Source organism: Protobothrops mucrosquamatus, unplaced genomic scaffold (assembly GCF_001527695.2).
Source record: "Protobothrops mucrosquamatus isolate PMUCROS unplaced genomic scaffold, P.Mucros_1.0 scaffold3080, whole genome shotgun sequence".
NCBI lineage: Eukaryota > Metazoa > Chordata > Lepidosauria > Squamata > Viperidae > Protobothrops > Protobothrops mucrosquamatus.
In genome coordinates, this window is record NW_015389090.1 from 81,528 (window position 1) to 95,496 (window position 13,969).

The following is a 13,969-nucleotide window of genomic DNA, read 5'->3' on the forward strand; positions in this document are numbered from 1 at the left end:
TTTAAATCCTCTTTCATTAAACTGACAGAAAAATGAATGAAGAACGTCTTTGCTCTACCAATACTATCTGAAGAACCATCTGATGGTGGAAGCACCAAATAGTTAATGATATCCAACTACTAGCTAATTCAGAATTGGGGGTGGGGGTAAAGCCTGGTATGCTTTTGTGAATCAAAGATTATTCTGACAGTGTATTGCTGTATACTGTCAATGTAGCATCTGTAATTACTAGGGAAAGGGAACTGGGGGCATGAATGTATAGAATTGCTTTGATTCAATGCTAATTTTTTCAAATATGGGTATGAAATACTAATTAGATATTGAGTATGTGCTGAAATGCAGATGCTGCAGGTTTTCACTCTGGTTAGATAATATGTGAGTGGGGTTCCTGCTGGAATATGTCTGAGCACGTTTGTTCTTTCCTTCATGACTATTACTAACAGAAAATGTTTAGCAGGAAATGAGTCTTCAGAGAAGATGTGAACAATTGGAAGCTATTCCATCTTCTGAAGCTGTATTTGTTTCTTAGCTACTACTTGAACCCTCCAGTTTAATGGAGTACCATTCAACATTAAGTTAGTTCTTAGCAAAACTGAAGCTATCTATGATCTCTGAGAGATGATTAATTTGATATACTGCATATTACGTGATAGCATGTGATTGATTTAAGCTTGTTTTGCCTACAAACAAACAAATAAATAAGTAAAGTAAAGTAAAGTAAAGTAAAGTAAAGTAAAGTAAAGTAAAGTAAAGTAAAGTAAAGTAAAGTAAAGTAAAGTAAAGTAAAGTAAAGTAAAGTAAAGTAAAGTAAAGTAAAGTAAAGTAAAGTAAAATAAAATAAAATAAAATTATTCGTGGCCGTATAATATGAGTCTGAGATTTTGTTACAGCTCATTTATGCTTAAACATTTTATACAAAAAAATATTTGACTTGTTCTTACCTGTGTATACAGTTTTTGGATTCAAGATACGCCATCCCAGCAGCAACATCTAATGAGAATTTCACCAACTGTTTGGTTTTTAGCTCATCCTTTTTCTTTCTTAAAAAAGAAAGAAAATCACCTCCTAGAGAAATAGACAGATAAGCAATGAGACATGACAGGGTGATATTTCTATTTATCTCTCATTAGTGATGCTTGACTGAACAGGAGGCAATGTACTCTCTGCTGTTCTTTTCAATCAATCTGATGGTTGAGTAAAAAGAATAAATGAAAATATAAAGATGATAATTTAATTAATACTAACATTTTAAAAACTATTTTATATATATTTCTATAACAAGATGAATTCTGCACATTGCATAGAAGAATTAAGCATCACCCTATGCGTATTTATTTATATTAAAAAATCTATTCTGCATTTTCATCATTGAATTCAATTCCAAAGTTAGGTCATTTCACTTAAAAAGAATTTACAGTAAGCTACAGTAAGCACAGGACATGTCTACTATCTCTTAGCTGATATGTAAACATGGAGAAAATGCTCTGCTGTCTCATTATTCTGATTATTGGAAATGATGTGTGCTAGTTACATAATGCTTTTTAAGAAGGGCATGGAACATTTGGGGGGTTTGCATTAAAGTAATCCATAAAAAGTAACAGAATGGGAACTTGTGTACTCATGAAATTAAAGGCTTACAGGAAGGCATGCTCTAAGTTGTAAGAGGAAATGTACTGAGGTACAGGAAGAATATTTCTCATATCATATCTGGAAAAATCATACTATCTGGAGCAAGTTTTTTTCCCCTGCAAAGCTCGTGTTCTAACCACAGAACTACGAAGCTTCCTATTTGATCAAGATGCAAACCTCACACAGCTATTTTCACTTGTGCAGATGAATTTGAATAAAATATTTCAGATATCAGTTTGCGACACTCTATTGTGGCTCTGTACAGAACACATTCTCCCGGAAGGTCTAAATTTGTATGTCTAAAATAACAATTTAAATTATAGTTTGGGAATTTATTTTCATTTTTATCCTACTGCATCCCCTGAAAGCTCATTAAGATCAGAGGGAAAAAACTGATATGAGAATTATCAAATACAATGGGGTTTTATTTTATAGAATCCATTTATTAATATATGCCTGGAATTCAAGATCTTACACAGTTTAGCCCCGGGATAGATCACAGCAGGGGTAAGTAAACTGTAGCTTATATATGCCTTCCAGCATCTGCAGAGCTGCTAAGATTTCTATGCTATCTTATTTTACAACTAAGAAGCAAAATAGTCTTCAATGAGGCTTAAGGGTCTTATTTTACTTAAACTGCCAAAAGGGAAGAATTCTAATTTTAGATACCATATCTTCATGTTCTCTGCAGCACTCATAGGGTTCAAAATTAAATTAGAAATGCATTCCCAAAAGGGAAAAAGGGGTGCCTCCCCTGCTTTAAAAAAACCCACCTTTTTCTAAGGCATATTCAAATAAATATACATATATTAGTAGGAATCAGAAAATCAGCATAGGCATTATTTTCTTTATACAAAGATTTGCTTTTTAACACAAAATATTGCAAACTGCAGAGATGTGCTTATTTATTATATGAAATCATTAACAACTGCCTTCGTATAAAACTGACATGAGTGTGAGAGGGATTAGCTTAATTATCAAATCCTGAAAATTTTACCAAGTATTCCAAAGAACCAGGCTTCCATACATAGAAAGACTCAAGATATGATGACTTAATTACACGCTGTTTAGTTAAAGCTTTCAAGAAAACAAACTGCCCTATTAAACCCTTTCATTGTTTTCTCACCTATATTGTCTACCACAGATTATATGGTTCTAATTTATGACTTCAGTAAAAGTGCTATCACATTTATGAACCAGATTGAAAACACTGGAGAGTAGTAAATAAAATTCAGCCCATCATTAGTCACTTAAATAATAATAATAAAAAAAAAAACCAAAGTGCTTTTACATAGTCTCAAGTGTGTAATTATGTGCTTCTTTAGAAAATGGATGTGAAAATAAGTGTTACAGTTGTAGACTGCATTTACATAAAATATTTTATACTCCAATAGCCATAAACATGGTTATAGTCAAGCCCCTAAATATAAGTTATACATGGGATTAGATGAATTTATTTATACATAGATTTAACACCTTACTAATACATTCATATTACTCAAGGTGATTTACAATAGTTTAAACAGCAAACTAAATCAGCAAAAATAAAACCTGATGAAATTAGGCATAAGGGATCCTACAGCCACTACTTTCTAATCATCTGTTATTTGTTCTTTGATGATAATAAACTGAGGCATTCTTCTCAAGCTTTTGCATCAATCTTGTTGAAAACTTCCCCAAATCATCCTAAAACCAAGTTCTATTTAAAATGTGCAACCTATTTGGCAGAACATTTTGAAAGATCTTTTTTCTATTAAATAATGCTACACCTTCCTCATGTTCTGAGCAATTAGGTCATTCTAGAAATAATGTGGTTTCTATGATATTCCCTTCCCTCTACAACTCCCATTGCCACCTTCCATTGTGGAGATTCTTGGTAAAATGAGAAATATGGATAGAGATAATCAGATAATTCACTAGATAATTTATCTAGTGAAACTTTTTTTTGACTGTATAGGAGAAAAATATATATATTCTCCTATACAGTCAAAAGAAAAGTTTCACTAGATAAATAAACAAATAAGATAGAGTCTTGACATAGGAAGCCATACTTTCCAAATAAGTCAACAGGACAAATGCACTTGTACAAGCAGAAGGAATTGCTTGGTTTCATTCCAATACCAGTTCTCACACTCTCAAAATTTCACTTAAGGACACAAAAATCTAAGACATATGTTTTAAATAATGGAGAATATCTTGTTTGGGAATGGTACTTGTGAAAAAATGATTAAATTGGTTAGAAACTGAATGTAAGCCAGATGTGTGATAAAACTATTAAGAAAAGCAAATGCAAATTTTAGGCTACCAGAAGAATTATTTCTAAATCTTACAAAGTAATTATCATGTTCTATTTTGCTATTTTTGGTTCTGAGCACTTGAAAGAGTATTGTAGAAACTGAAATAGGTTTGGAAATGAGCAACAAGGATAATCTGGAGACTAGTAACTATAACACCTTTCAAATTTCTGAAATTATGCCATACAGGAAAATGGTAAAGTATTTTTTAAAATGATTTAATTAATTTATATGGCTGCACATCTCACAACAATGACTGACATACAAAGAATAAAGCCAACTATTTACAAGCAACATTCCATGATGCTTGCGATAAATAATATATTTTACTCATAAAGTTACATTAACAGCAGAGCTTGCCTAACGACCTGGGGAAAGAGCCAGGTCTTCAGAGCCTTATAAAAGGCTAACAAGTTTGAAACCATCCAGATTTCTGGGGGTGATGCTATTCCATAAGCAGGCACTGCCACAAAGAAGGCATGACTCCTGGATCCAACAAGATGACATTATTTATAGAAGAAACTTGAAACATGTCTTCTCTACTAGATCTGGTGGGATAAGTAGAAACAATGGGAGAGAAGCAATCCTACAAGTAGCCTGGCCCTATGGCCCCCATCTTGTTGATTTTCTGAAAGACACTAAAAATGTGGTTTCGTCAGCAGGCCTGGAAATCCCAAATGGAGATGGACTGATCTAGCGGTTGGTTTAATTGAGTTGCTGCTGTCATATGTGTAGGTAGTTTTTTCTGGTTTCTAGATTGTGGATTTTTAATGTTGTAAGCTACCCAGAGTCACCTGTGAGTTGGATGGCCATATACATTTAATATACATACATACATACATACATACATACATACATACATACATACATACATACATACATACATAAATACATACATACAAAAATATAGGGCTTTATAGTGGCAACCAGCATCTTTCATTGCACCTCACAAAGCAGCAGTGTTATATGAATGTAGCAAGAAATGCAAAAACTGTCCATGGCATTGCATTCTGGGACAGCTTGTGATTGTTCTTCAAGGTCAGCCCCACAGAGGGTCTAAAGTAATCCAAGATCTTCTCTTCAAAGGTTATACTAGTTTATGATTTTGAATTGTTTTAGAAGTATAGTTCAATTATGCACAATTAAACATACTATCTGTAAATTTCCCTGAATTTATTATATTTTGATGTTTGAACTTTAAAATGATTGTCCATTCATATTCTCTCTATCTCATTGACCTTGCTCTATGGATTTGTGTACTGACTACTGAATGGGTAGTTCAGTTTCTTGAATGCCTGATTTGATTTCAGGCAGTTAAGCAACTCTGTTTAGTAACTCAGAACAAATTAGATTGCAACACAGAGCCTGGCTATAGACAATGAATTTGATGGTGCGTTCTGGATGTAAGCAGGTAAGTTTACCAGATGTTATCTTTCTATTTGTTCAACAAAGTCCTAGCATTTTGAGCAAATAGAAAATAAATTAAAAACATACAAATGATATAGTCAATTATGTAATATTTTTAAAGGAAACCATTATTTGTTTAGTTCCCAATAATTAGTGGCTAGTCAATAGAAATAGATCACTTTTAAATAATATCATTTTTAAGACAGAACAATCTTGAACTATAAAGAGTAAAAATAGAACTCAAAATCTACAGAACAAAGAAAGAGAACACTTCTATATAGTACCAAATGACTGAAAGAACTAAATATAATGATTTGAAGTTAAGTGCTTTGATTAAAGCAGTGCCAAGCCCAAAGAAAAACTTAAGATTGAGGATGAGAATCAAAAATAATCACAGAAATCATAATAATTAGCATAGTTTTTCTGCAGAAGAAATGCTTGACTTACAAACACTTGTAGATATTTTTAGTGTTAACTGAATGTTTATAGACCATTCATTTGTATATCAAGTTAGCAAATACCAAAAGTGTTAAAATAAGATTTCCCATTGACTTATATACCATTAAAACCTCCATTGCTCACGTTATTTTTAAGATAAGATTTTAAAAACAATCTTAAAATGTGGAATAAATCAGCTTTGGAAGATCATACTAATCAAAAGATTCCATGATGTGAGTCTTTAGTATAAAGGATTTATTTCATAATGCCTAAACATGTTGAAATCACAGGGCCGTGTTGCACTGATTTCCTGGGAAGTTCCTTTCAACTTGTTTTCACAGACTCACTAGGGTCTCTTTTTCAATCTTAATTAGGAAAGGCACACAATATAAAGAAAGGATGAGCTACAATTTAGCAAGCCACTCCTACATCATCCCACCCAGCCTAACCCAAGAACAGCAAGAACATGAGCAGCGCTTGCTACTATGATGGCTTTTTTTTATTTTTGAAAAAAAAAATGAATCAAGACAACCCAAACACAACCCACAAAACAATAACCCATTTACTTGGAAAAGAGAGAACATGCTAAACAATTCTACCCGAAGTAGCCAATTTGCTCCCAGAATACAAATGTTTTGTCTTCAGCTTGAAAAATTCAAAATAACTATTTCGGTGTTGAACCATTTCACACACCCCTCAACAGCAACATGGTAGACCACTGGTACTCAACCCGCACTCTCAGGTCTAACCAACCTTTGTGCTCCAATTCCTCTTACTACAAATTAAAAAAAAGATGAATTGAGTTATTAATATGTTGTGTTAAGTTCAACTAGCCAAAACTGCTGGATCCAGGCATGGTAACATTAGGTAAGTTGGTCAGCATATCAGCTTTCTAACTGTCCATAGGGAGACCAGCTGCAGATTCTCAAATTCAGGAGAAAGTAGAGAATCTGTAAAGAATGAAAACTACACATAACTAAAAATCAGCCCGACTCTTGAATGGCTTTATTAAAAAACAAAACAATAAATAGAACAAAGTCTGGGAGAGAAAGAACTATATTCCAAGCAGCATATAAGAAATCAGTGGAATATGAATATTTCATTCTCTTTAATCATGTTTTCTTTTATCATATTTCACATCAGACTATCTTTGTTTATGGCATAAATAACCTAGAAAAATAGGATTTATAGGATATTTAGCCATCATTCATTCTTTATAGCTTGCTGAAAAGGGAGCCTAAAGAGAAGAGTGTTTGAAGATGTTTATCATTGTCCCTTCTATAATGTTGAATTGATGCATCAGCCTTTTAAAAGATATTTTATGAAGATTTATGTTGCAACATGTAAAATATTATTTGCTCTATTCCATCATATGATATCAACTGCTATTAGACCTTGATTATGCTCATCACTGTGACATGAATTAACACCTAATTGCCTATCCTTTAATACAATGGGATTATTCTACTGATAAACTCAGACATTTATATCAACCGTAGCAAAAATTCTCGCAATCCATCTTCATAAGGAATAGGGCACATTAATACTTCAAAGTTAAGCTAAGAGGATTTCACTAGAGCATTTTCATTCCATATCACTAGCTGTGAATTTTTTTTTTACTGCCCTCTGGAAAAAAAGTTTTAATATTATCATCATGTTACATTTATTGAGAATATATGTTATGAAAACACCACCATCTACAGTATAACAGCAAACAGTATGAATCTGAAATAGACTATGTGGAACAACAAAATATATATTTTGAAATGAAAGTAACTTGATAGAAGAAACAAACAACCTCTATCAGAATCTGAATGTAATGACCTATGCCTAATCTGTATTACAGTAATTCTATTTGTGGAACAAGGCTTTCTATCCCATTGCAGATCCATGAACATACCTTACCGGGGGTTGAAGTTTGAAGTCTGAAAAAGTTTATCCATGTTATTTGCATATGTAGAAACATACAGAGGGGAAGGGAATGAACGAAAATCAGAGATATTTTATAGCACAAGAGACTTTGAATTAACACTATATGTGTTAACACTATAAACATTACATATGGTGGGCAAAGCAAAAATCAAATCATATCTGTCTGTAGCTGCTAGAATTTCAAAAGGTATTGAGCTGCACTTCCTTTCATCCCCTTATCAAATATTACAGTATAAATTTTCTAATATTGTATGGGTGTGAAAACCATAATGTTGGACTAGCATCTTCTAACTGGCCTTTACTTAAGTAAAGAGCCAAAGATACCAGCTGGATTCTCACTCTTTCTGGCTGAGTTTTATACTTTGGCTAGCAGAACTTATCTTTCCTTTATCTTCAACTTCTGGATAGCCATCTACAAAGGGTAGAAATCCCTTCTCCCACTTCATCTCAGATCATGTTCAATCCTGCAACTAACTCTGGGAATCAAAGATGTCCTAGAGCACTTTGGGTATCTTCAGCTCCTCAAACAAACAATATTATATATTGGTACAATAATGTCCAGTTCCCCTCAGGCTCATAGGTCAACGTGACATCAACCAGACCATAAATATTCAGTAGTCAAGACTGTCAAGCTCCATATGACCATCATCCAAACACTTCTTCCTTTCTTCAGAGTTCCTCCTGTATTTTTCCTTTCCTAGCTTAACTGTGCTTGTTTTTCTCTCCTGTAGATAAATCTTCCTAGGGAAACTTAAGCTATCAGCTTACTAGAGCAAAACATTCCACTGCTTTTATGACAGACTCCCAAAGAGGTATGGTGTCCTATGTCACAAAGCATATATTTAAGTAAATATAATTAATTTATTTTAATGGAAAGATATTTGAATGATCATCAAATTCCTACATGTTTCAGCACAAGCATTTGGCCATGATATATAAAACATCCTTATGTGCTCTTAGAAATGAAACATAATTAAATCATATCTTCAGCACTACATATATTTACCCTAATTTTACCATACACCAAGAAAGCACTTAACACAATGGAATTGCTTTTTCTAGACCAAACTATTATTTTGATTGGGAAAATGTACTTGCTTCTTCAAAAAATTTTTTAACTAAAGAAACAATGTTAAATGCAGTTTCCAACTTAAATGTGGCAATGTTATATGTTGTTTCCCTCTAAAAAACAAAAATTCTATAAAATAGAATGCTGGGCAGCAGGATGAGTAAAGAGATCAATAAGGAACTCTGGTGATCCAATGGTTAAAGTGCAGTATTGCAGGCAAACTCTTTCAGCAACATGGAGTTCGATCCATTGGTTGACTTAGCCCTCCATCCTTCCAAGGTTGGTAAAATGAGGACCCAGACTATTGGGGGCAATATACAAATAATGCTTGCATTACAAACCACCCAGAAGTGCTGTAAAGCACATGTGGTATATAAGTCTAAATGCTATTGCTGTTGCTAATAAAAATTACAAGAAATTAATATGCTAGTCCTAAAATGCAGAAATATTAGATTCACCTATTTAATTTAGTATTAAACAGAAATGCACAACTCTATATAGACTTGTTTTGGCAGGTAAGACTCATGGAAGCACTCAAAGAAAAAGTTGAAGAGATTTCCTTGGCTTGTATACGCGAAAAATAAATCCTCTTTATTTTCTCTGTTGATCACTTTTCTACTGAATTACATGTAAAATTTAAGATTCTGTTCAGCTGCCAATTGTTATCCAATTTCATCAATTCTCTGGCTGCTGTAACTAATGGGTTCCTACTGTGGATTTGATGTCAAGTTCATCAGTTAAATGTTATCAACTAAAATTGGTGACTAGAAAACTAGAAAATCTACAGGGAAGTCTTCAGCAATATAGTATATACAAACTAATCCACCCCACATGATTTTCTGTACAAAAACAGAATTTTGCTTTAAATATGGAATCTTTTGTCAAACAATAATTGCATAAGAAGAAAAAAATGATAAAAACAGTATATGATTATATATTGGGGTTGTAAAAATCATTTGAAAGAGGTATTTTCCAATGAGTTATTATTAAAACAGCTACATTGTTTGCAAGCTTTTTGTAGCTAATTTAAAAAACTTCCCCTACCAAATATTATATCGGAAAATAATAAAAAATCTTCTGTCATATGTGAATATTTTTGAACTGAAGGTCAGAAATAGTAATATAGTTACAGTCATGTGATCACCATTTCTGACCTTCCCTGATTGCTTTCTACAAAGTCAATGGGGAAGTCAGCAAGTTGTTTTCGCCCACAATACCCCACTGCCTATATGCATTCTGCCAGCCTTCCCATGTCCTTCTTTGACTGATACACAGCCTGTGCTGGGCCTCCAAGCCCTCTCTGGCCATCCATGACTCACACAACTTGCTCTGGACCTGCCAAGCCCTCCTCAGTTTCCCTCAACCATACTTTTGAGTTAAATGTGCCTTTTTAACCAATTGACAAATGGTGCAGTGATAAATGGGATCTAGCTGTTAACAGGTAACTCTCTAGTTGAAATACAAGAACTGTTAAAAACGCTCAAGAGTCTTCTTCTCATGTATGGTCTGACCGGTCTTCCTTCTCTTCCTGTTGCTCCTCCTCGGATAAAGAGGATAAAGAAAATTTCTTTTAGCAAGGTCACACATTTGTTTTTAGACAGAAATATGAACTACTTATGTTTTCTAGTCTCAGTGCTAAAATACTTTAGTTATTGAAAGGAAAAGAGAAAATTTCTTTTATGTATGTGCTTTTTGTCACTATGGGTGATCATTCTGTTGCATGTGTTTTAAGTCTATGCATTATTTTTCTTAATACTCGGCAGATTTCAGGCTAATTGGGTCTTTTTTTCCTCTTTTAATGACTGCAGCCTGAGATCTAACTAGAGTCAGGTGTCAAAACATATGAATTAGTATAATGTATTATTTATTTAATTACAAGCACTTAAAATCTATTTTTAGGATAGAAATTATCCCAAAGCAGCTTATAATCAATATAAACAATTTAAAATAAAAACATAATAAATATTATTCAAATGCAAAGACATTTCTTAGGATCTTCCCACAAGGAAAATGGTAACAGCAATGACCTTGCTGAGCAAAGGATCCAATTGGTGAAGTTTTCATAGTAGCTACTGCCTGCCTTTTTGCTCCCTCCTTTCTCTTCAGGGATATTTCTCACAGGGAATTTGGTAATAATGATCTTGAGAAAGTAGGAAGAAGAGTTTAGTCAAGTTGGCTTCTATGATGTTTAGCATTTTAAAAATCCATAATGTCTTTGAACATATTCTGAACCTAAGAATTTGTTTTCAGTATCTCAACAGGATTGGATTTTAACCTTTTTTTAAAAAAAAATACACCACACTTTCTTTTTTAGCATCCTAATTTAAGCAAAACAAGATCATTTTGTTGCCAATTTGTCAAGAGTACTGTCAGATCACAATCTATTCTATGTCTTTATAGACAAAGGGACAGCTTAATGTTTCAGCAAAGAAAATTTTAAGTGAATTTTTCAGTACTGAATATTTTGACAATTTATTTGGGGGGGGGGATGTCAATGCAGGTAACAGCCACCACTGTTTTTCTGTCACAGTAGTAACACTTATATTTTATTGCCTCTGTAAAGTATATCAGAGCAGGCTTGTATGCACTGAAAACCTCAGGCAACGGAACACCTTTTTGACTTCATTTTGCAAAGCAGATTCATGACAAGAATTAGGAACTGAATCCTCCTGGAATGTGGTATTTGCTCTTAATGCATTCCTGAAAAACTGAATTTTATGTCTGAAGGGAAGAAACATGTGGCATTTCCATTTAAGTCAGATATTAAATATGCTCATGTACACAGCATTCAGGAGCTGGCCTGTTGTACTCTTTTGAAAAACATGATCTTGAAAATAATTAAGATAGCAAACTAAGAAGAAAGATAGTAAACAAAACTACTGCTTCCCAGAAGAGAGCCTGAATTCAGTTGTCCATGTGTGTGAGAGAAAGAGAGATATTAGATCAGGGGTAGTCAACCTTGGCTCTTTTATGACTCGTGGACTTCAACTCCCAGAATTCCTGAGCCAGCTGTGCTGGCTCAGGAATTCTGGGAGTTGAAGTCCACGAGTCATAAAAGAGCCAAGGTTGACTACCCCTGTATTAGATCATTAGCTTCAGTATCTGGAAGGACTGGATTGGCACTAATCATTTCCCACCACAGGTAGCTGAGTCAGAAGGCACAAAGAATAAGGTCTGCTGGGATTTTTCTTCTCCCCATATCATCTATATATACATCCTGCTACTTTTTTTTTCATATACAAAGCATAGAACAAGAAAGAACACCAATAAAATGCAATTTTACAACATTATTATAGGACCTTGGAAGAAAGTAGCTTTCTGTCTCCTCCCCTCGCCTCCCAGTTCTTGTAGGGAAAATCTCAAAGCCATTCCTATTAACATAATAACATTTTCTGAAGCAGCAGGTCTGGCAACAATCTGTTGCAGGCAGAAGGCAGGAAAGATAGGAGGAAAATCCTTCTCAGCTTGACAGTACTGAGAGCCAAAAATTATTAAGAAAGGGCTCAAAAGAGAGTTGTTCCAAGCCACCATTATTCCAGATAAAGATATATTTTATTAATTGCATATCACCCTTAAATACTTTGTACATTATTGTTTCTAAAAGGATTTTTTTTCTCCCCTACCCTAGTCTTACATGCACAGGTAGACAAAAGATCACTGCATCAGGTCTTTATTTAATGGGAAACTTCTCTTTCTACGAGTGCAACCTTTACCAGGAATCAGAGCTGGGTTGAGGCTAAAAATGGAAATGATTGTTCTCAGGTTATGATTCATTTCATCAAATGCATTCTTGGATTCAGTATATTTGATACTACAGTACCGAGTACAGGGATACAGTTCCAGTTTCAAACAGCAAAGAAATAAATAGATATAATAAAGGTAATGTGTGTGTCTGCAAGAGAGATGAGATGTGATCTTGTTTTGGATGTAGGATGATGCTACTTGATGTTCACAAGATAGACAGCTATTTATCTGACAGGGTATACACATTCCTATCTCAGGCAGGATCTGATTAAAGCATGGCTGGATAGCATATAGGCAAGGATGTTACCCAAAACTCTGTCAATTTCTGCTACTTTGAAAAAATGTTTCTTCCTTTAAAATTAGGTAGAAATGGCAGATTCAGTAACTGGAAAACAGTGGGATTTAATCACCTCTCCTTTGCCTCAGATTTAACATAGAACAGGATTTTCTGGTTATAAACTGGCAAAGACATAACATTTATTACAAGTTTGGTCTGTGCTCTGGAGGATGATTATTTAACTATTATTAAAAAAGTAACTATTGTGCTAAATGTTAGTTAATTCTTTATTGTCTCTGGTATTTATATACTTTGTACATGCTCAGTAAGTTTTCTATTTGTATGCAACTTGGAACTCTTTACAGCAAAATTCCTCTCAATTAGGAACAAACCAACATCATCTGAAATTTATGAACAATTCTGAAAGGACTTTCAATAGATAGAGGGTGGGAGGAATTCAGTATGTGTATTATCTGAGATCACTTTAAATGGGCTGTCAGTGGCCTATGAAATGGCTTGGGGAGAAAGATACATATATGTATTACTAAACAACCTGTGTCCTTTTGGGTAATCGTTTCAGAGATATTTTCTTGTCAGATTCTTCAATGCCTTCAACAATGACAGAGCTTCTAATATGCTACCTTCAGTGGAAAAGTTGGGATATCTTCCTTGAAAATATTCCGTATGGAACTGTATAGCACAGACAAACATCAGCACAGGAAATGTTTTATAACATTTGGCATTATGTTATAAATGGCTTTATGATAATACTTATATTACACAAGCTAGTCCTTGACTTATGACCTTAATGTAGTCTGCTATTATGATAGGTAAGTCATAGAGGTAGTTAAGTGAGGCTGCCCACATGGTTGTCTTGCTTAACAACCAAAATCTCTCTCTCCACATTGCAGTTACTAAGTGGTACATGGGTTACCTCAGGGGTAGGGAGGCACTGGGAGACCCAGAGCAGGCCCAGACCCATACTGCAGCACCTCCCTAGCTCAAATGTGGCCTACACTGGGAGTCCCATGCCCTCTGAGGAACCCCATGCTCTGCTTCCCACATTACTGGGTCTCCCTTGTGTCTACCTCCTAATCGGTTGGGTTCCCAGAGGCCTTAGACGTGCTTGCTGTCCCATTGAGTTCACATCCTCCTTTCTCCTATCATGCCTCAGTCCAT

General features: G+C 34.3%; 1 protein-coding gene across 1 annotated transcript in view; it reads right to left on the bottom strand.

Annotated features, from left to right (window-relative positions):
* FER (FER tyrosine kinase) overlaps positions 1-13,969 on the bottom strand; it is a 130,245-nt gene that overhangs the window by 36,279 nt on the left and 79,997 nt on the right. The window contains exon 16 of the mRNA XM_015826368.1: positions 942-1,065. Within this exon, the coding sequence (XP_015681854.1) occupies positions 942-1,065 (124 nt within the window). The remainder of the gene's footprint in view (positions 1-941; positions 1,066-13,969) is intronic.